This window comes from Amphiura filiformis, chromosome 1, assembly GCF_039555335.1.
Source record: "Amphiura filiformis chromosome 1, Afil_fr2py, whole genome shotgun sequence".
In the NCBI taxonomy this organism is placed as follows: domain Eukaryota; kingdom Metazoa; phylum Echinodermata; class Ophiuroidea; order Amphilepidida; family Amphiuridae; genus Amphiura; species Amphiura filiformis.
The window spans coordinates 29,747,312-29,771,769 of NC_092628.1; the positions used below are offsets into that span (position 1 = coordinate 29,747,312).

A 24,458-nucleotide genomic window follows, 5' to 3' on the forward strand; every position below is an offset into this window, starting at 1 on the left:
AAGAACAATACTATATCATTTCACATTAATTTACATCATTTTAACATAGCCTATTATAGGCATATGACTTATAATATTCAATACTCAAAGAATAAGAAATTGCATGATTAATGACGAATTTGTGACTTCGCGATTTAATTAGTCATTTAATTGATTAATTTATTTATCGAAAATCTGATTTAGTCATTTAATTTAATAATAGTCATTCAATTAGCATTTAGCATTATAAATACAGAATTTCAGCATTATTTTTCTTGAATAAAAAATTATATCATCTTGTATGACTAATTTTTAGTTAGTTGAATAAAGACCAGACCCTTTTTTGACTAACTTAACGGTTACAGTGCACTCTAAATTACAAGGATATAATTTTAAAAATACATCCTTAGGATTGTAATTATAGATTTAAAAGTAATCTTATACATTTAGCCCCTTTAGGCCGTATAAAATTAATGTTTTGGTTCTCGTCCAGAGGATTTTCATGAATTGATGAGGGAGGGAGGTGTTTTTTTGTTTGTTTTTTTTTCCAATGTAAAATTAGCATTGTCAGTAGTTTTCGGTCTTCTCCAACAGTGCTCGAGGAAACGATGAGGCCCTTTTTTTTTTTTTTCAAATGTGAGATTCTGAGGATAAACCCCTAGAGTACCACAAAAGACTTGGAAGTGATGCCTGTTCTCTAATAAACTTATTTATATGTTTGAAGATTTCATAAATCATTCCAAAGTCTAAAAAATTGAAAAATCTAAAAATCAAAAAAATCTGACAAATCCCAGAAATTGAGGAGGGAGGGGACGAGAACCAAAATATTAATTTTACACGGCCTTAGCTACGTTTGAATTTTCAGGCCTGTGAATTTTTAATATTAAGGTACATGTACTGCCCTCATTCGCGAAAATAAAGTTTGGAAAACTTTTTTAACAAGTCAAAGGTCACACATACCATCAATCATCTCATCCGCGACCGAATAAACACTCGTGATTTGTAAATAGAACAGAAGCTGAATAATTACATAAATGGTCCAAGGTACATAGTTCATTTAGTGCAGCATGCACAACCTACCTGTCTTGTTGATTCAATAGTACTAATCGGGAATGGAGAACGAAGAGAGATTTGATGCATGATTTACGGTAAGTTTTAATTTAAGCTTATATTATTTAAGGAAATTTGGTAAGCTTAAAAATGTACACTGAATACACTGAGTAAGGGACCGGACATTGACACTATCATACACCCAGCACATGAGCATATCCGGAAATCAAAAACGCGAGGTGCATATTTTTGCATGGGCAACTCGTTATGTTTTTGTTGTATGATAAAAAAATTAATAAAGAGTTTCAAACACAAAATATATATTTTTTTTGTAGACTGTAGTTCTGTACTCTGTACGGTATATTTTCAAAGCTCAAGTTCCAGTAGCTGAAACTCACTCAGTGCTGCAGTCAGCTCTTGGCTGCTGTCAGCAGGGGGAGGGGGGGGGGCAGGGGGGGTACTCGGTACAAATGACCATACGGGGGCGTGCCGCAAATATGGGTAGCATTTTCAGCCTTTTGGTATATCAATGACCCTTTTTCAAAGCCTATTTTGGTATAGGCCTATGAATGGGTCCTTTTTTCAAAATATCCCCCTTTTTTTTGGAAAATAGCCCAATTTTTCCTTAATCTAGCCAAAATTTTGGGAAAACTAAAAACTACGACAATTTGGGTTAAATTCGGCCGAAAATTTGAATTGGTATATCAAACAATGGGTCCAAATTTCTTGAAAAATTGGTATATTTATGGGTCCACTTTCAAATTCTCAGCGGCACGTCCCTACCAAAACCAAACTTGAGTACCCGAGGGTACTGTGAGATGTCTTGCCATGCCCTGTGGGAAGCTGACTGGCCTGATATTAAGATTTTAAAAAAAGGATGAAAAATGTGTTTTATTTGTACAAGTCTTTGTTGGGCTTGATTGTATATGACAACCCCCCCCCATGCATGTTTTTGGCCCTTTTAGGGGCTGTGCAATAATTATGAGCCCTGGGGGAGGGTAAAATTGGGGAGGAAGGGGCAAGAAATTTTTGGCGAGCTGAAAGGGGGAGCAATTAGCAAACAATTTTTGGTAGGAAAACAGTACGGAAACACTTTCAAATTTTCCTGCTCGCTGTGCTCGCAACATATACCGGTATCTAGGATCTAGACCATTTAAGGTTTGCAAACTGGGATCCCAAAAATTTGGCATGTGTAAAAGGGGGGGGGCAAAGATAGCTTTGGCAAGCCGAGAGGGGGACAAGCGATTTTTGGCAGGTTGTTTGGAAATTTGGCAAAGAGGGTGCCCAGTTTTCTCCCCAAATATTTTTCTCCCCCCCCCCCCTTTTGAGGCAATTTGTTTATTTTGCCCCCCCCCCCTGAAATTCACTTAAATTCACAATTCGCATGCCCCCACTCATGAATTCTCGCCCAGTTTATGCCAGCAGCTATAGCCAGCTTTTTAGTATGAAGGGGCAAAACCAAATTTTCATCCCCATTTGTCAATTTTTCATCCCAATTTTAGTCATTTTAATGACACTTTACTCTTTGCTGTCGCCATTTTCATCACTGAAAATTTTTGTGGGGAGGGCAACTTGCCCCTAATCGCCCCCTCTCCCAGCTCCCCCTAGCTATGTTACTGCACTGGTTTAAATGTTGTCTGTGTAGCCTTACCTTGTACCTCAAGGCTCAAGAACACTTTAATCTTGAACATGTGACATGATGAACTTCCTCTGCAATATTTGACCTTTTTTTGCACATGTCACTTTACGCTGACTTTATAATGTTGTCATTTCTTTTCCAATATTGCAGACCTGTCGAGGTGGGCAAGTTACACTTATGAACCAACCAGAGCTAGTGGTAATACTGCGGTAACATGGCATTTGTTCCAAATTGTACAAATCCCTCGGCTAGTGAGGTCTTCAGGGAAGGTTTGTATCACAAAAAACTAAAAATGTGACCCGATCCAGTCCACTCAGGTCAGGCTAAAGTCATATTTTTTTCAAAATCAAGTTATTATCAGGTTTATGAAGGAAAAATTCCCTTTCTATCAGTCCAAACCCCATGTTTGTAACTGATTTGGTTGGGAAGATACAACATTTTGATAGTCTAACTATGATTACTGTAATTCTTATCTATTTCTATATTGAGCAGTTTCGTATTTGCCGACATTAGGTCTGAGTGGACTAATCGTGTCACAAAATGAAAAAGATTATATTACCGTATGTATAATTACATGTATTTTATTTAGTACAAAAAATAGTGTAAAATTCACTGCTGGTATAGTATAGATTTCATGATGGAAAAAGGATAAATATTAATGGGACTTCGCTTTTTTATGCTTGTGTGCATGTTGCAGTTGGTGGGGGTGTGCATGTGTGTGTGTGTGGGGGGGGGGGGGCATATTGACTAACTATATTATATAGAGCTATTTGAAATTGGGGAATTGCAAAAGAAACTAGAAGGCTATATATTTGTACACAAATACGGCTATACCCGCATGTTATCGGTGTACCCAAACTTACAGTCCTTATTTGCTGAGGACTTAAAATAAAGAAATTGTATGTGTAAAAAGTGAAAGTCCAAGTCACAAGCTTTAATTGAATGTAGGTTGCACTGTCGTAGCACTTAAAATAAAGAAGTAATAAAAAGTCCCCTCCCAGGGGAGTCGTCTCTCTTACTCTACATAGGTTGCTGTTGTCAGTCTCTCTTACTCACAGCGAGGCTATGCAATATGATTCAGGGGAAGCTATTCCAGAGGGAGTATGTAAATTAAATGGAACAGCCATTTCAGAGGGAGTATGTAAATTAAATGGAACAGCCTTTTTTGGGGCCATTTCAGAGGGAGTATGTAAATTAAATGGAACAGCCAATGGGTATGTAATTTAACTGAAACAGCCTTAACGCTTCACGCTGGTATTTCCAATTATGATATAATACGATCTATCTGTTTAGTCCTGCATGTGTGGAGCGGAGGGGTGTGTGGGTGTTAGTAACAATATAATTCTATAGGTGCTATCTGTGTACAAATTCTGAGCCGGAAGCTGCCTTCTTTGATGAGAAGCAGCCCGCCCTTTGTTTTTTAACATTTGGGGCCCTGGGGCCCATAATATTTGACTTATGAGGCCCATGTACATAATTACGTTGAAGTATAATTTTCTAGAGCTATCAGTAGACTCAAGCTGGCCACTGTAGCTACTTTATTTACTGAGTAACGGCCGGCCCTATGTTTTAGCGTTTGGGGCCCTGGGGCCAATATTATGTAATATATGGGGCTCATATGTACATATAACAATGTGCAATCTGTGTACAAACTCTGAGCCATAAAGCTGCTTTTTATGATGAAAAACGGCCGGCCCTTTGTTTTAACATTTGGGGCCCTGGGGCCCAATATATATTACTTATGGGGCTCATGTACATATGTTGAAGTATGATTCTCAAGTGCTATCAGTAGACTCAAGCTGGGCATTGTAGCTGCTTTATTTACTGAGTAACGGCCGGCCCTATGTTTTAGCGTTTGGGGCCCTGAGGCCCATATTATGTGACATATGGGGATTATATATATATATGACAATATAATACTAAAGACCTATCTGTGTACCAAATCTGAACCCTGTAGCTACTTTACTTGCTGAGACACGGCCGGCCCTTTGGTTTAACAGTTGGGCCCCTGGGGCCCCAGCCTTGTACATCTGGGGCCAAAATGGGCAAAAGGCACATCTACAACTTAGGGCCCATACATATGCCACATATGAGGCCTAGTGATCTTGTACTTTTAGAGCTAGGCTTGTCAATCTGTTGCACCATATTTTAACATTTAGGCCCCTGGGGCCCATAATATATAACATATGGGACTCTTGTATATTTGTAAATATAGAGTACCCCTAGGGCTATCAGTGTACCAACTCAGGGCCCTGAGGCTGCTTCATTTGATGAGAAAGCAGCGTGCTTTGTATTTTCACATTTGGGCCCCTGGGGCCCGTGACCTTTGACCTCTGGGGCCAAGATGGGCAAAAGGCACTTTTACGGGGTAGGGCCCATACGTGTACCACATATGGGCCATGGGGCCCTTGTAGTTTTAGCGCTAGCCTTGACAGAATGATGTGTTTGATGGGAGAAGAAGGAGATGAAGAAGAAACCACAGAATGGGAATATACCCGTCCATGCTTCGCATGCGGGTATAACAAATATTTATAGACTACATAATATGCCATATCAAAGTCCAAATAATTGTAGCGCTTATCTGATTTATGATCTTTGAAATTGATTTAATACAAGTGTACCCATAAATACACTCTGTTTGCATTCACAATATCATGGTTGTGATTCTAAATAAGTAATATAACCAGCGATTGCTATGGTATGTGAAAGCATCATTTTGTATTCAAAGAACAATTTGTTAAAATTTATTGTTTTTAAGAAGTGTTTATGATCAAGTAAGGGATAAAGCCTCATTATAATAAAGTCTTCTCAAAAACTGAACTTGAAATGATATTTCTTTTAGGGCATGTGCAATAATTATGAGCCCTGCAGGAGGGTAAAATTGGGGGGGGGGAGCAAAATGTTTTTGGTGAGGTGAGGGGGCAAAGCAATTTTTGGTACACATTTACGGGCACCTTTTAAGTAACATGCTCTGAAAACACCACAGAAACGCTCAAATGTGCAAAGATTTTTTGGCAGTCCGACGAGAGGGGGCAGGGCAATTTTTGTCACATTGAGAGGGTTGGGGGGGGGGGGGAGGGGAGCAATATTTGGCACACCATTTGAAAATTTAAGCCTTGGGGTAGGGCTCATAATTATTGCACAGCCCCAATATACATGTAACATTTCATTGTCAATATGAGGAGGATTTAAAAGCTTACAATAATAACCACTGTACAAGCCAAATATTAAGTAAGCCTGGACCAGAAGCTAATAAAATGAGCTCCTAGCCCCTGGTCCTATAGTTTGTAGTGTAAAATATTGGAAACTTCGCAACCATGGGGTAAAAAAAAGCCCAGCACCCCTGTATTTTTCTGAAACGGGGAATATATCTTCAACTTACAAAAATAAACCAAAGTAGCACAGACATAGTAGGTTAATCCATGTGACTATTAAAGGAGGGGTTGTTATTTTCATTTGTAGTTTTATTTCCAGTTTCATTTTCTCTCCACATGGAAGGAAATTTCATGTTAGTAGTTATACCCGCATGCGAAGCATGGACGGGTATATTGCCATCCTGTGGTTTCTTCTCCTCCTCCTCCTTCTCCTCCTCCTTTTCCTCCTCCTCCTCCTTCTCCATCAAACACATCATTCTGTCAAGGCTAGCGCTAAAACTACAAAGGCCTTGGAACCCATATGTGGTACACTTATGGGCCCTACCCCGTAGAAGTGCCTTTTGCCCATCTTGGCCCCAGAGGTCAAAGGTCACGGGCCCTAGGGGCCCAAATGTGAAAATACAAAGCACGCAGTTTCTCGTCAAATAAAGAAGCCTCGGGGCCCTGAGTTGGTACACTGATAGCCCTAGGGGTACTCTATATTTACAAATATACAAGAGCCCCATATCTTAATACTAAATATAGAGAGTTTGTCCGTCTGTCCACAAGGCTATCGCGTGCTGCTGTGAGCTATCGCGTGCTCGCTGAGCGCGTCTGCCGATTATCAACAGGCGTGTCTTGCGAGTACCGGCAGGCGCAGTCTTGGTATCATAAAAGCTTGACTAATTTACAGGTGCATCTCATCGGACCAGAACCAGGTAAGGCTTATAGCCCATTATATTGATCACTAAGAGACGCAGGCCTATATCATAGTAGTTTAAAAGGTCAGGGCGGGTATATGGGTAACGGGTGTTTGGTAATTAGAGATAGACCTATAATGAGAACCACCCAACCCGAGAACCGCGAAATCTAGTGTTATATATTGTGGGCCCCAAGGGCCCAAATGTTAAAATATGGTGCAACAGATTGACAAGCCTAGCTCTAAAAGTACAAGATCACTAGTGCTCATAAGTGGCATATGTATGGGCCCTAAGTTGTAGTATGTGCCTTTTGCCCATTTTGGCCCCAGATGTACAAGGCTATGGGCCCCAGGGTCCCAAATGTTAAAACAAAGGGCCGGTCGTTTCTCAGCAAATAAAGTAGCTACAGGGTTCAGATTTGGTACACAGATAGGTCTTTTAGTATTATATTGTCATATGTATATATAACCCCATATGTCACATAATATGGGCCCAAGGGCCCCAAACGCTAAAACATAGGGCCGGCCGTTACTCAGTAAATAAAGCAGCTACAATGCCCAGCTTGAGTCTACTGATAGCACTTGAGAATCGTACTTTAACATATGTACACGAGCCCCATAAGTCATATATATTGGGCCCCAGGGCCCCAAATGTTAAAACAAAGGGCCGGCCGTATCTCATCATATAAAGCAGCTGTATGGCTCAGAGTTTGTACACAGATTGCACCTGAGAATGACATTGTTATGTACATATGAGCCCCATATATCGCATAATATTGGCCCCAGGGCCCCAAACGCTAAAACATAGGGCCGGCCATTACTCAGTAAATAAAGTAGCTACAGTGGCCAGCTTGAGTCTACTGATAGCACTAGAGCATTATACTTCAACATAATTATGTACATAGGCCTCATAAGTCAAATATTATGGGTCCCAGGGCCCCAAATGTTAAAACAAAGGGCGGGCCGTTTCTCATCAAAGAAAGCAGCTTCCGGGCTCAGAATATGTACACAGATAGCACCTGAGAATTATATTGTTACTAACACCCACACACCCATCCACCCCACACACGTAAGACTAAACAGACAGATCGTATTATATCATAATTGGAAATACCAGCACGAAGCGTTAAGGCTGTTCCAGTTAAATTACATACCCATTTGCTGTTCCATTTAATTTACATACTCCCTATGAAATGGCCCCCCAAAAAGGCTGTTCCATATAATTTACATACTCCCTCTGAAATGGCTGTTCCATTTAATTTACATACTCCCTCTGGAATAGTTTCCCCTAATCATATTGCATAGCCTCACTGTGAGTAAGAGATACTGACAACAGCAACCTATGGAGAGTAAGAGAGCGACTCCCTGGGAGGGACTTTTTACAATTTCTTTATTTTAAGTGCTACGACAGTGCAACCTACATTCAATTAAAGCTTGTGACTTGGACTTTCACTTTTTACACATTTCCTGCCCAATTGGGCGACTTTTTACAATTTCTTTATTTTAAGTCCTCAGCAAATAAGGACTGAAAGTTTCCATAACATGCGGGTATAGCCGTATTTGTGTACAAATATATAGCCTTCTAGTTCTATTTACCATTCTTAAATCCTATTTTGCTTCTCTACAGAGCTTCCTGACAATCCTGCTCTAATAGCAATTCTATCCATAGCAACAATAATTACAATAGTGGAATGGATAGTGTTTATAGAAGCAGCATATTACGTCAATACAAATCTACCATATCATGACAGAGCAGTACGGAATATATGGATAATAGGGATATATCCAGTAAGTTACACTCAACAGGGGTGTCAGAGTTTCCTTTTTCAGCTGATTTCCTCTCTTTTTGTTGCCAAAATTGATACATTTTCTATTATTTTCGGGCATTTTTACTCCGGTTTTGCTCGTTTTTCAGCTGTTTTAAAAAGTAGTTTTCCTCTGTTTTAGTATGTGGCCTCTCACACCCCTGACTCAATTTCAGTTTATTTTTCCATAATGAAATCAATCATTAAAATGGAAGGGTGGCCATTGCAGAGCAAAGCTCAAAAGAACTATACTGTAATGGCAACCTTAATGTAATATGGTTATGAAATTTTAGATACCGTAGTGCAAAGACAAAGACATTAAATATGTGTAGACAAGGACAGGACAAGACAGGTAAGACAGACTTGGCAGGCAAGGCAGTTAATTGGCTTAATATACAAAGAATCCCACCACCAGTGGGTATGGTAATATATGTGACCGTACAGCACGAATGAGCCGTAAATGTCTTCAATTGTATTCTGAGTTACAGTGTAAAATGGGCATGAAGGTCGTATTCATAGGTACCTCAATTGGGTGCTACGTGTATCTCATTTAATGAGATACACGTAGCACCAAATTGAAATACCTATGAATATGACCTTCATGCCCATTTTACACTGTAACTCAGAATACAATTGAGGACATTTACGGCTCATTCGTGCTGTACGGTCACATATAGGCTGACTTCCGGTTAGAATTTGATGGATTGAGGGTTTTCGCACAACAAGGACCACTTATAGGGTCCCTGTATCAAACTTTTTGCTAAAAAGGGTCAGGACTTAGACTGACAACACAACTGATCTGCAAATCACCATTTATGGTAGGAATTTCAATGATGGGTCTATATGTACATCTTTCTCCTGGCAATTATACCCAAAATTTAATACACACAGCCCAAAAAAATCAGTCTTTGCATCCAAAACAGTGGTCAGTGAAAGGGTCCCATTCTCAAGAATGTTTCGACGAAGGTCAGTAAGTAAGTCAGTGGTTTATATTGGAAATAAAGGGTCACCTGAGGATGGTAACACATAGTATATATACCCCCTACCAGCAGATAGTATGGTACTTAATCAGAGTGTTTGAGATACAGAAATAATTTGCACATCAATTAATTACTATTATTCAAAATCAAATAAAGTGTTTATTGATTTATTGAGTGATTGATTAATTGACTAACCAATCGATCAATTAATTGATTAATTGGTTGATTTATTGATTTATTTACATATTTTATTTTCAGGTGTATTGCTTCACAAGTCTCTTAGCCCTGTATGTACCTAGGGCAGCTTTACTGTGTACCATAGCTGCAAATTTGTAAGTAATTATGATTTCTCACTTTGTTTGTTTACATTATTTTGTCTTATCACTGCACTTACTTCTTCCCATTCTATAGACGAATCCAATTTCACGCATTCCTACAGTCAATAGCTGGGTCCCCGTCGGCTCCATCTCACCTAAAATGTGAAATGATGCGGCCTTGGAGGGTATTTTAAACTGCATTCTATCACCTGTGTTACACGTAGACAAAAGAATGATGACAGTTTACAACACAAAAGAATCTAACATCGAATTTTAAGCGACTTTAATCCACCCAAATGGGCAGTCACAACACCAGTTTGGTGCTGCTGCTGTTTAGATTTATTGTGTAAATTAAAAACAAATGTTTTTTAAATGTTTTGGCAAATTTGCCATAAGATCTGGAGCAGATCTATATTATTCATCTTTGTAACTAGAAGTACAAACAAATTTTTAATTTTTAAAAAAACTTGCGTGTTTCCTTTGCAGCTACTTCTTCCCATGTCTATATCACTATTTCCAGCTTATGTTAGATTATTTTGGTGGCTTAGATGCTATGGTACAGAAATATAAAGATACCGATGGTATACTATGGGGACGCCCTCCTTTGTGCTGTTGGTTTATGGGATGCGGTCGCTTCAAGTGGGCCAAAATTAAAATTACAAGGTTAGTGACTATTAAATACCGATATAGTTAAAAAGCGGTGCAGTTGGTAACTGGGGCATTACCCTTTCACTGGCTGCACATACATGTATGTATAAAGTTTTGTGCAGTAACTTAATTTTTGGCTAAATGAAATAAGTTATTAATTAAAATAATACTTACTGATTGTGCCGGCATCTACTACTCAAAATATTAGACCTGCCTATCCTCCATGACATCATTGAGGATAGTAAAAACAAACATTCCTATTGTGTACAAATGTATTCTCTAAGTAAAAAGAATGATACTCTTTTTGCAATACGAGCTGGATTGACGTATTTTCACAGTTGCACTTCTGATTTTGTGTGTGCATCTTGGTGTTGAATCTTGTGAAAAGAAAAGGGTCATTAGTCGATCATTATAGCTAGAGGGCCACAGATATAGTATCACTCGATATTGATATATGAATTTTCTTTTTTCAGGCGGAATATTTTAATCTTGGAAACCCTGACAATGCAAATTGCTGTCTTTCGTCCTTTGGTCCTGTTTCTTACTCAAGTTCTTAAACTAGATCTCACATTCCCACTTGGGGTGGTAAGTATATACATGAAAAGACAAGTTAAAGACATGCAAACACACCAACACATGTCTTGAAACCCTGACAACCGAAGACATTGACCCGCCCTACTCAGTTTTACTATATCAAACATTTGAGGTTTTTGTTTTGCCTTATCATGGACACGGTTAATTTGTCATACAAGTATGGACTAACCCTTCACCGTCAGCTATGGTAAATTATTTATAATGTATCAGTTCTTATGCTGATTTAGATCTAGAAACACCGTCCAGAAACTGTTGATGTCTGCAAGGATAATGTACATTCCAAATTTTGATATAAAATAAAATAAAATAAATGTAGAAATTTATATAGCACTTTATGCCGTAAACAGCCTCTAAGCGCTTTACATTTACTCCGCCGTCATTAGAATATGTCGGAACCACGTTTGCAGCCTACAAGTGGCGCAGGGTCCATCAGTACAACGACTGTGACTACCCGTAACAGCTTCCCATTGCACCTGGGTGCATATTATGTGCAACTTGTTCTGAGGACAAGAATGGGTTGCAGTACCATAATATTTAGCAAAGAAATAGTTCTTGCTGGCCAATGTAGGAACTTGCTGCTATTGCAATACTCCTTCGTAACGTAAAGCACATGCCATCAGTTGTGATAAAGAAAACAGTAATTAAGTTTTTATAGTGATGTATATTCATACGTAGGGGAAACGTAAATAGAAAGCAAAATAATACTTCTACGCTACTCAAATTACACTCACCAGAGCGCTTTCACCAGGTCAACTGGCGTCTTCAGCAGTTATGACCATCTCAGGATTTGAACCTGGGACATTAGCTCAGTTGGTAGATCATCGGTCCGGTGATGGGTAGGTCCCAGGTTCAAATCCTGAGACAGTCATTTCATTTATTTTTCACTGGCTGCTGTCAAGATTTAAATTAACTATACATAATGCTCAAATGTGAGGATGCTATATTTCCTGTATGTAAATTACAGAGGCAAATGGAAGTTGAAATCACTTGCTACTGAGCTTTGTATATATGCAGCGGATTAAAAAACTATTTAACTGAATTAGCACCCTGAATGCTTAAGTTAATCATCTGAAGGGCTTCTTGAACTGATGACCATCTCAGGATTTACCATCTCAGGATTTGAACCTGGGACCTTTAGATTCTCACAGGATTTGAACCTGAGACCTTTAGATTATCTATATAGGCTGTAGATAATAGCATCACTGCTCTTCTCTATCTTAGTCATTAGCTCAATTGGTAGAGCATCGGTCTGGTGATAGGAAGGCTCCAGGTTCAAATCCTGAGATAGTCATTTTCATTTTTTTTCACCGGCTGTCATAGCCATATACAGCCTGTCTCAAAAAAAATTGTGCAAGTGAAAAGCGCCCTCTTTGGCGATTAGAAAATACCGTCGTGACATGATGCTTACATCAACGTCAAGGGCACCGTCTTAGCTCTCAAATACCGTTTGTTCTGTTCAATTTGCTCTTTTTAATCTCGAGATATGTTTGGTTAAGAACGAACGGGTAAAATCACAATTGTGCCACTTTTACTAGGGAATAGGGCTGTACATGTAAATCAATGATAGCTGATGTTGATGTGTCTAATGCACTCCTCCCTTCGCCGCTCGTGCATTAGACGCATCAACACCAGTGCGCGTGCAATATTTTGTCTAATTTCATTAATTTGTCTAATTTCATAAACTTGTCAAAGTTCATTAAGCCATAAGTGTGTAATATTTGTTTGTCTTTTAACATGTCTTGAATGACAAAAAGAACAGTATTTATCATGGTAAAATCATTGACATGCACATGTATTTAATTTTACAGCAGAATGTGAAATATTTATTTATCGTTTAATTTGTCGTAAGAAGAAAAAGAGAATCATTATACCTTTATCATGATAAAACATTAAAAACAATTTTTTATTGTTGTGTAATTGATGATTCTTTTGTTTTCACGAAGGAACTCTTGATAAACTTGATGCTGTCATTGATTTACATGTACAGCCCTCTTCCCTAGTAAAAGTGGCACAATTGTGATTTTACCCGTTCGTTCTTAACGCGGCTGTGTACTCTAGCCATTGTTTCTTTCTCAAAATTGAGTTTTTATGATATGTTTGTACCTTGTTATGTTTTTTATAAATACAAGGAATGAAAATCCAGATTTGTAAACTCCAACTGCACTATTTTAAGGATTTTATTTCACTATTCCACTCGTGTTTGAAATTGAAAAGGAAAGAAAATCTTTGTTGTACCAGCAAGGTACACGCACAAGCAACAACTCACGCGCTATGTGATCGCGCAATTTGTTAACGCACAAATCGCTGACGCATACGCTGACGCTTATCTGCATGCGTGGCGCATCTTATGGAAACACCACGGAAGCACTGATTTCACAAAAACCTAGTGGTCAAATGGCTCCGTTTTAGCTGATAAAATGTGGGTTTTTTCAAGTTTTTTCCCCCGATTTAAATATCAAGCTATGAATGGATTTCGCTCAAACTTCTCAAGGGGCTGTGGATTTACCCGATGTTCACGTAATATAAGTTACAAAACGAAAACTGTCGCATTCTCCTGTGAGATTCGATGAAAGTGCAAAATGTGACCACTTTAAACTTCAACGGCCATTATTTCAATGTTCATTTTCTCGGTAAAATGACGATTTAGGTACACGATAACTCAATAAATACAGCATCTATAGGTAAGCAAATATGATCATCGTAAAAAGCATGATCGACTCAAGAAACGGTTTTCTCATTTTTTTATATTTTGGTCTATTTCCGATTTTGGGCATCATTTTGTGCAAATAGGCGTTTTGAATTTTAAAAGTTCATTTTGATGCCTTATATGGTCAATATCTCAAAAAATAAGGCCAATATCAAAAAAATAAAAAAACCGGTTTTGGAATGGAGCCTCAAGATTGAGCTAAAAACAAAATAAAATATTTTGGAAAGAGTGTTTTTTGTTATGATGTACCTAACAAATATTGCCAAAAACTCACTTTTTGTGATTTTCTTCAAAATTGTTGTTTTTACCCCAAATCTGTATTTATATTAAGATTTATTGATGTCTTGCCTTCATAAAATGTATACTTTTATATGTTTTTGCGAATAATTACAAAGTTATTGCACTTTTACTACATGCATGTCTGAGAGTACACAGCCACCTTAACCAAACATATCTCGAGATTAAAAAGAGCAAATTGAACAGAACAAACGGTATTTGAGAGCTAAGACGGTGCCCTTGACGTCGATGTAAACATTATGTCACAAAGGTATTTTCTAATTGCCACAGAGGGCGCTTTTCACTTGCACAATTTTTTTTGAGACAGGCTGTATGTATTTATATTTGGAGACTTGTGTTAAAAACCACTTTTGATAATCAATTTTTTTCTTTGGTTTTCCATTTCAGATGAACGCAAGTGGCCCATTCTTATACCTGACCTTAACTACTGTTTTCACAACCCTGTCGGCCATGACATCACTAACCATTCTCTACCGTGGCATGAGGGATGAATTGCCACAATATAATGTCGTACCAAAGTTCCTCTGTACTCAAATAGCTTTGATTTTGGCCAATTTGCAGCCTGGTGTTATGTTAGTTCTTGTCTCCACTGGAGTGCTCGTATGTGAGGACGCTATATTTCCACATGTTTACAGAGGAGAACGTAAGTTGAATAAGCCATGTGATACTGATAGCTTTGCATGTACTCGGTTAAGTACAGTGCTTAACCAGATTATAGCAACCTCTGTGCTTAATAGTGCTTAAAGGTGCTTAATAGTTACTACATTTTGAAATTCAAACTTGGCATTTCTCATGCAAACCAATGTAGTACTATTACCCAGGCCTAGAAATCCGATGTGAATCCGATAATTGATGCGCGCAAAGATTCTCATAAAACACCAGCAAAACACATGCGGATTCGATTCAACCGTGGTTTGACTGTTCATGTTGCATATCACGGTGAAAGATAGCCAATCTTTGTTTTGATAAGTCATCAGTGACTGATACTGGGCAGTAGGCCTATATATTTTTAATTCCGACATTATTTTGGTGAGCGCAAGGTATATATGTAAGAGGGGGTAACTGCCTCCTTGGTCCGCTACTGCATGTTCATCAATTTGTCACTAACAGACCATCTTCACTATAATCTCTTTATTCCCCTGGTCCTTTTGATGTATTGTAATAGGTATTAGCATTTTACTTTGAAAAAACAGGGCTGTGGTGTTTAGTTTCCAAGCCTATCTAGTAAACATTTGCATATCCTACCCAGGATATGCATGAGGTGTCATTGGAATTGGTACAGATAATAGTTACATATTCTCATTTCTTAGGGTCCATCATATCATCGCCATAGTATCCGTAACTAGACGATTCGCTTTTCCATTCAAGTTCATGGACACCAGTTGTATATCTATGACTGCTAGTTGTTAAACTGTGATGAACAAAATTGAATCATGATTGAATCCCTAAATGTAATAATAAGATGTTATTTGCTTGCTATAATTTTTGAAGCATTACTAATTGTTCCATCCATTTCTTTGTTTTTAGAATGGCATGGTTTTGCTCTAATCTGTGAGTCGGTCCTCCTGTACCCAATGGTCCTGAAATATTTCCGTGGTCTAAAAGGCAACTTATTATACATGCCAGGAAGCCTGAAGAAGACTCGTTCATATGGTGGAAGCTCTACCAAAACAATGGAAGATGAGATGGGTGGTACGGAGAAGCAACCATTGCGGAAAGTGCGCAGTGGGTCTAGTTTATCAGAATATGGAACAGTGGAAACAGTTTGAGCTTTTAAACGTAGGATATGTAACATTATTCAATATTGTTGATCATGGTCTAAAGATTGTTTTATATAAGGTGAGAAAAATAAGGCTCATAATACTGTGTATTGTAGAATGGCATGCACACAGTTGGCGCAGTGCTTACGCTATAATGTGTGAGTGGCGCACGCTTATGTGAATTTACACAAGTGTAAACTGGGACTTTATCGACACGCACAGTAACAAAACCAAATAATTTTCGCCTATTATAAGCCAAACAAACTTTAGATAATGCTGGAATCTTTGTGCAAAAGAAAAGGTTTGATAGGCCAAGTGCAGACTCTACCATGTTTGTGTTATCGCACTGAAGCACTGAAGATGCCAAATCTTGCTTGATTTCAAAATTCACAGGTACAGTATTAAAAGCATTTTCTAGTGCTATGAACTTAATCTCAGTGTACGTATCTGTTGATGCATATATTGTATATATAAGGTTCTTTTATATCTGTTACCAACTTCGGTGTATATATACTTTATACTGTGTTCAGTATTATTGAATTAGTCTGAACTAAATAATAGTCACTATGTAACAAGGACATCTTTGAAATGTATATAATATTTATACATGTATATATTGCTTCATTACTTTACTATTAATGCGAGATGATAAGCCTATTATATGAATTGAAGTTCAAACTGATTTCAACAACACATTTTCAATGAATGAAAAAAGACCAAAAACTAATTTTTTTAGAAATAAAGAGATTCCTTTATAATTATGTTCTTGATTGTTATTTGTATATGTGAATTAATCAAGCAAAATTAGGTAAAAATGTGGAATTTTGACATGGTGCAGTGTCTCTCATTAAAATATAGCCTACCATGGCCATGCTATACTGCAAAATGATAACAGTAAAAGCAATTAAAACATACATGCAATAGAGCCAATAGTCTTTTTATAGAGCATCAATGCTTGGTTGATCCTTTGTTATCAGTCAAATATATCAATTAATTATTGTTATTTGTGATAAAATTTTAATCTTTATTTGTAATGTATTGACTGATACAAATTTACCATTAATTTTGATTAATTATAGGATAATTGCTAATTCTGTGTTCATCATAAAAAACTGGGTATGCCAGCAACTTTGCACATAGCAACATGAGGGCATACAGCACAGTTGCAGCCAGAGACTATTATTCCTATTATATTAGTCAGGTATAATAGTTTCAGATTGCAGCATTATCAGAATTTTGATGAACACAAATTAACTAATTTCCCTATAGTTGATCAAACAAATTTTACTGTGGTGCACAAGGATTACTCAAAACCAACTTTATCAATATTGTTTTCATTTTATGATTGCTGGATTGATTGGGTTACATAATGTTGTAAACATTTCATGTACATGTCCTTAAAACTTTTGAATCCATGCTTTCTTCAAATGTTTTCAGCTTTGACAGCCAGTTGCCATGGCAATTGCCATGAGCATGAAAGTTAGTCTTAAAAACACAGTGGTCAATCTGTCATCCTAACCACCTGGACTTCACTTGGGTCACCATATTATATGCCCTCTGGCAATTCCAGCCCTGAAACTCACTCCCCTGCCCAGCTGACCTCCAGAGCACCAGGAATGTGTTGACATGCAAAAGGTCAAACATCAGCAGGTGTCGAGGTATATGAGATCATATTGTGAAATCCAATATCAGAAAATGAAACCAGTGAAACAAAATTTATTACCCTCGCTTTCCTCTAATCGAGGGTAATTTTGCTAAAGTTCTTTAAGGACCCGTCGACGAAATGAATTACTGCTAATCTGTTTTTAGCTATGTCAATATATAATGTGTGTACATCTAATGTGTATATGACAATCATGTTATAATATTATCCGATTCCGCATGGCATGTTGAGAAGTATCAGCGAGAAGAACAAAAGTTTGTATGCTACCTGCAATACTTACGGCAGAAAACAACCCTGTTCTGCAGATTTTGGGTTTGGGGGATTTGTTTAGCTATATATGAAATTAGTAATTTTTGGGTCTTAACTGACATTTTTTCAGAAAATTTTAAGAATATATGTGACGTGTCATGTCAAAACCAGACACTTTTGAGCAGGATCGTAAATGGAGAAATAGCCAAAAATCTGCCAGTGGGTGGTTTTTTCACAAAATATCTCTATATTTAAGATACATTGTATGTAAAAACCTCAAAATTCATAACTTGCCCAAAAGTGTCTGCTTTTGACATGACACGTCACATATTTGCACAAAAATTTGAGCTTTTTTCAATGCTCTTGGTGTTTTTTTATGGTCATTTATCCTCTTCCAGAAACAAAAATCCTGTGGGGATTCCTGCGCAACCGACTCTACTTGTCAAGTCTGTACTGTTATTTGGCACTATGAAGTGAATTATGTCGGCTTACGAGACAAAAAAACACTAGTTTTACGGCATACAGATTTATTAGATTATTAAATGACTTAATATTTTTAATGCCAATTCAGCAGCTTTTAAATATTGTAACAATATTAGATTTTTTAGATTATTTTTATCTTGTCTAAACAAAAGAGATATGTAAGTTTTTTTGTATATGATTGCGACAATCCTACAACTGTGATATATATGATGCAATCAAGCAAAATCAGTCGGAACTCAGAAATATTAAATGTTCCGTTTCTGATAGGACAGTAAGAAGCATTTACAAAGCTGTATTTTCCAGGAAACCCAACAACCAGTTCCAAAGATATGAGCAATTAAAGAGTTTCCAAAACAACAGGAAACCAAATGAAATTTTTCCTTTGTTTGGCTATACCTCAAAATCAATATTTCCGACTGATTTTGTTTGATGGCATCACATATTACATTATACATAATGTGCCTATGATTTTTTAAACAACTCTTGACATTAAATCATCTTCCTATATACATTTATAATTCTGGTGCTTATGTGTGTCTTTGTGTATAGTGACTGAAACTGAAGTACTAGCCTGGGGGGGGGGTACTCAAGTTTGATTTTGGTAGGGATGTGCCGCCGAGAATTTGAAAGTGGATCCATAAATATACCAATTTTTCAAGAGATTTGGACCCATTGATCTACCAAAAGTCAAAATTTTTGGCCAAATTTAACCCAAATTGTCTTAGTTTTTACAAATTTTCCCAATTTTTTTTTTTTAATTTCGATTTTTTTGCTAGATTGAGCCAAAATTGGGCTATTTTTCAAAAAAAAGTTAAAAAAAGGACCCATTCATATACCAAAATTGGCTTAGAAAAGGGGTCATTGATATACCAAAAGGCGAAAATGCTACCCATATTAGCCACACGTCCCGTATGGTCATTTGTACTAAGTACCCCCCTGGGAGTACTAGTGATGAATCAGCCTTCCCATTAAAAAAAAAAAAAAAGGGTTTGTCTCATCAGAAATATTAGTCAAAAAGCTGTGTGCAATGCAATTTATTTTTAATTGGGGATATTTGTCTTTTTTTTTTGACAAGTAAAAAAACACGATCGCATAGGGCTATGCTGCAAATCCAATTGCACATACCTATCTCCGAGACGAACCCTTTTTTGGCTTACTTCATGTTTTAAAACAGTTAAAAGAGTATGCAGAAATTGTTTTAAAAACGTAATGTCAAAGTCCTGAAGGAAAAAAACACAACTGGAAAAGAGTATGCAGAAATTGTTTTAAAAACGTAATGTCAAAGTCCTGAAGGAAAAAAACACAACTGGATTTTCCAAAATAAGGGTCGGTATTCTTGTAAACTGCATTGACAATCAAAGAATAAAACCCACTAGGTGCATTATGGTCATCAATTCATGATTTTATTTCATGGTAGTTTCACATACCATGCATTCATTACATGCATTATAATTATTTATATGTATTATATAAAAGCATTTACCTTTCTATATCATTCAACTAAATTTAATCTGGAAATTAAAATAAAATATCTTACATATCTTGGAAAAAGGGAAAAGTTACATGGAGAAATCTTGTCAATTTTGCACAGGTGTGCTAACAACTTAGTGGGTATATCATGACTTGATCTGTGACTTTCAACATTTACTTGGACCCAGTACATCACATTTGCATTGACAGTTGTACAACTTGTACATCAAGGTTTGGCTGAAGAAGTCATAAAATTTTCAAGGCAAATATTTAAGCAACTATTTTAGTGTTAAGCACAAAATATTACTTGCTCTGCACTCTGGACCAACTTAAGGAAAACATGTAATATTAAATGCTTTACTGGATGCAACAGTTATATCAATAGCATCCCTCTGTGGAACAAATTAACTGTTCAAGCTAATTTGTTGGCAAATACTTGGTAGTACAAGTTACATGTATAAATTTATCATAAATAACTTGTCTAAACCCTGCTGAGAAGTACTTGCATTGCCAAATAAATATTAATTTTACTTTTTGTATTGCTGAAAAGAATATATAATCGTATTATCAGTTATGAAGTGGAAGTTTACTTGAGGCAAACAAAACACAAACCATTTGATATGTTAACAATGGCATGGCAAGGAATATTATTAAATACCAATAACAATTTCTACTATAAATATTATCCTTAGCGTCATTATCCTTAGTGTGTTGTTTGGTTTTAATAGTGGCTAATGACATTGAAACTAGGAACTGGAAAATGAAACTTAACTAGTGATACATTGCCAGGAAGGAAATAGGATGGTTGTGTTACAGTCAATGAATGATTGATGGTATCTGTATTCAGATGGCAGACAATCATTATTCCATGAAAGTTTGTGACCTCAAAATTATGTTTGTCATGCATAATTACACTACATTTGTTTAGGCCTAGATATTTGGAAATTCCCTAATACCAACAAAAATAAAAGCTATTTCACATCAATACTTAATGACTTGGATATAAATGTTTGTTTGGTTAACACTACTGGGAGGATTACTGGTTTTACCATTTGTGCAATATTTCATTTGTTCCTCCTAGGAAGGAAAAAGTTATCATTATTTTCCAGTCCCACATTAAGACAAACAAACATTTATCCAAGTGTTAAATAATAAATACACAAAAAAAAGGGAAGAACAAAACTTAAAATTTAAAGAAGAAAAAGTTATTTTTTTCCACACTTGGCACTCAGACTGCACTTTTTTGTATTCTGAAGCTGCCACACACAATATTCAGCATATTGCGACCCCCCCCAATCTGATGGCTGATGCACAACTTTCTATACATATTGTGTAAACCCATTTCACTTTCACTGTGAAAGTATCTGGGAGAGAGTATCATTGTTCAACAAGTTCCTGGGAAAACTTACATTAAATTTTCCTGCCAACCAAAACTTCTGTAAAAGTGGAAATTTTCACAAAATTGATTTTCCCGCTTTGCCAATTTTTAGCTGTTTCACTTGTTTTTGACTATACACAAAAGGAATAAATTCATGTGTTGTTATTTTAACGGGAACAGCATGTAACACAAAAATAAATGTAGCGTGAAAATGTTCACTTTAAAACTAAAATATTTGATTTTAAGAAATAATTCTGTAATTAATACTCTTCACACTACATTTTACCACATTATTAATGGAATTCAGTGCATTATAACACATGGTTATGAAGGGTATTGTGGAATTTTTGCTTTGGTTAAGTTCTGTCAGAAATGTCAAAATTTGAATTTAATGGTTCAGTAAATGGTTGAATAAAACTGGGTACAGTTTTTCCCACAGAAAAATTGCCTTGACAAAAAGTGAAACTGATTCACAATAATCCATCTATGTCTGCTTTGTTTAATAGCTTCTTCCAAACAACGTGTAGAACTTGGCTTTGTTGTTGCAGTCAGGGTGCACGCACTTTGTGGCATCGGTCACTTCAGCTGGCTGCTTGAATGGAATACATAGACTCTTGGCTCCCATAGAGGGCGCTCCTGGCTCAATATCCTGGTCCCTGTAATGATATTAATAATAATGATAAGAATCTATTAACCTGGCATACATCCTTTTTTAACATGATCACATAGATCCATTTATTATCTACAATCATGTGTCTACCACAGTCATTTATAACACACACAGATTGAGCCATGTTAACCTCTTTATAGCACACAGCAAATGTTGATAATTTATAGGTTTGAATTTGTCATGCTTTTGAGTATTAAACTTATGCATAACATTGATTGTATAACATGCTACACCATCAACAACAGATATAACAAAACATAAAAATGTGTCAGAAACCCACATTGTTTTTCAAAATGTAAAGTTATTTCAAACTCTGAAACACTATATTTAAAATTGCAAACCATCTCTCTTTAAGAACATTTCCTCCAATTGAGTCATTGTTTTAAATATCCAATCTTGTCTAACCCTTACACGTACCCCATGGGTGGTTGGTTGGAGATGTGGTGGGTCAGTTGGAGGTGTGCTGTGTTGCTTGGCCCAGTCCATTCCAGGGGTAGCCCACAGGGTGTAAGAATTTGTGTGAGGTTTGGTAGGGGGGTTAAGGCCAATTATGTAACTTGCAAAAAAATCTTTCAAAATTTAAGTTGACACCTTTTGATGCAATATATGGCAAATTTCTTTCACATTTAAACATTTCACAAGTTACATTTTCTCATCAGGACTGATTTATTTCAAAAATTGAGTTACACATTGAGAATTGCCTATACTTTGGAACTTATGTTCAACCCCTTGTACGAGGTCGGAATTGTCAGACTTGCCAGTTACAATACATACCGTGCACTGTCTTTCTTGATCTTGTCTTCACATGGTATCTCCCCACAGAATGGAGCCTGGATGATCTGAAGAAGCAAGCAAACAAAGTAATTCATCAGTTTAAAACACACATTTATTAGGCTAAGTATTACAATAATGTATGCCACCTATGAGCTGCGTTTTATTCTGTGAGTATAAACACTGTTCCCAAAATAATCAGACGGTGTATGACAGGAGTAATGTACCAGATTCTAAAGTAACTATTAAGTTGTGTCCTTGCATTGGCTACCCTGTTTATGAGAAATATCCCCGATTCCGGAAATATGATAAAATTCAATATATCCCTTCAGAAGTTTACTTTTGCATTCAGCCCAATTATCATGGCCAGAGGAAATCACTGATATATTTCAAATATATGCTAAGTGTCCGAAAAGTGATCTATAATCATGACTTATATAATATACACATGATGACATGTGGTGTATTAGGAATGTATGTCTGCGCACAAAATTAAATTGCTGCTTAAGGCCAACGTTCACATTGGTTATGACAACTTAGTAATATTTAAGTAAATTTGCACAATTTGTCAGAAAAATTCATTTTGGGAGCAGGTCAGCAATTTGCCCCTTCAAGGGACACCATTTCCAGTCCTTACCTCAGGTGCAACAAACTAGCTACGCCCCTGTTTGATATAGTTGACTTTACCAGCTTTATTTATTATTTAGAATATATCACTATCAGAGATATTAATTTCAGCTGTCCAAATAGAAACTGCCTGTCCAAAATGACAGGTGGATAGGTGGCCAGGTAAGACCCTGATGGGATGGTTCCATTTGGAGTCCATACACCCCCTGTGGAAGAGATGACCTCTATCTGCTACACAGGGGAGTGTGAATTTCAAATGGGGTTATCTAAATGGGTGAGTCCATTTGAGATCTGCACCCCCTGTGTGTTAGATTACGGTCATGTCTTCCATAGGGATAACCCGGAATAACCCATTTTTCATTTAAAGGTATCGTGAGGTTGACTTACATTTTTGTTGTCCAGGAGAGTGCAAAAGTCATCCCAGCTGGTCGTTACCTTCAGATGGTTATTCAGATCTGCAGAAGCCCTGAAATGATAACATAATAGAATGTCATGAGAATTGTTGGCTTGAAGTTGATATTACACATACAACATAATGATCACCACCAAGTGGACAGAATACAGTCGGATGTGCTTCTCAACTAGAACCACATTCTACTGGTTGCGAATGGCTGGTGTAAACCTGCCTGATTACGGCCCAATACTGATTTCATTCACAAAAGATACCCAATATTACTTTGTAACTTTTTTGGTCCGAAAGATAAATTGAAAGGACACCTATGATGATAGTTTCTACTGTATCAGTAATAAAGTAATTTTATAAGGATTAGGCGGATCCGCTTTATGAGCATCATTCTACAAAACTACTGAACCGCAAAGAAATTTGCAAACACCTTTCCAACTAGAAAATCTTCAAGATGTCCATGATTTGAGATCCAAATGAAAATACTTTCACTAATAACATGACACAACCTAGAAAAAAAAATCAAATATTGTTACCGAGCGCTCAACACAAGAGAGGACGCTCAGTTTAAATGAATGATTCCTAATTCTTAGTCAGTGGGAGTGGTCTAGTTCGTAGACACATAATCTAATTGGACAATCACATGATTTCGGGTGCCGTCTATCAGGCCGTACACAACCCAACGTCATGCTCTAACACGCTTGTAGAGGTGCATGTATGTGTCACGTTGTATGCGTAGACTAGTGCGGGATATGTGAATGCGCTAGCAGTACTCGCAACATAATACGTGAAGTTGTAAACAAGTTTTGTTCATTTAATAATAAGGGGAGTTTTTATGACGGTAACTTTGTTTTTGCTCTAAAAAATTATTTACAGTTATTAAAATAATATTTAACTGACTAAAAATGAGAATAA

The 24,458-nt window shown here is 36.9% G+C and overlaps 2 protein-coding genes and 1 long non-coding RNA gene across 3 annotated transcripts in view; 2 read left to right on the plus strand and 1 right to left on the minus strand.

Moving 5' to 3' along the window:
* LOC140141472 (uncharacterized) overlaps positions 1-24,458 on the plus strand; it is a 262,118-nt gene that overhangs the window by 21,840 nt on the left and 215,820 nt on the right. The window lies entirely within an intron of this gene.
* LOC140140971 (organic solute transporter subunit alpha-like) lies at positions 940-17,202 on the plus strand. The gene is made up of 8 exons (XM_072162778.1): positions 940-1,127; positions 2,819-2,937; positions 8,349-8,509; positions 9,765-9,838; positions 10,310-10,486; positions 10,945-11,056; positions 14,457-14,712; positions 15,597-17,202. Exons 2-8 carry the CDS (start codon positions 2,883-2,885, stop codon positions 15,836-15,838), a joined length of 1,077 nt encoding a protein of 358 aa, XP_072018879.1. The 5' UTR covers positions 940-1,127; positions 2,819-2,882; the 3' UTR covers positions 15,839-17,202.
* Positions 19,606-24,458, minus strand: part of LOC140141070 (bifunctional glutamate/proline--tRNA ligase-like) — a 61,227-nt gene continuing 56,374 nt past the window's right edge. The window contains exons 33-35 of the mRNA XM_072162881.1: positions 23,528-23,606; positions 22,517-22,581; positions 19,606-21,728 (exon numbers count right to left, since the gene is read on the minus strand). Coding sequence (XP_072018982.1) covers positions 21,572-21,728; positions 22,517-22,581; positions 23,528-23,606 — 301 coding nt within the window. The 3' untranslated portion in view covers positions 19,606-21,571. The remainder of the gene's footprint in view (positions 21,729-22,516; positions 22,582-23,527; positions 23,607-24,458) is intronic.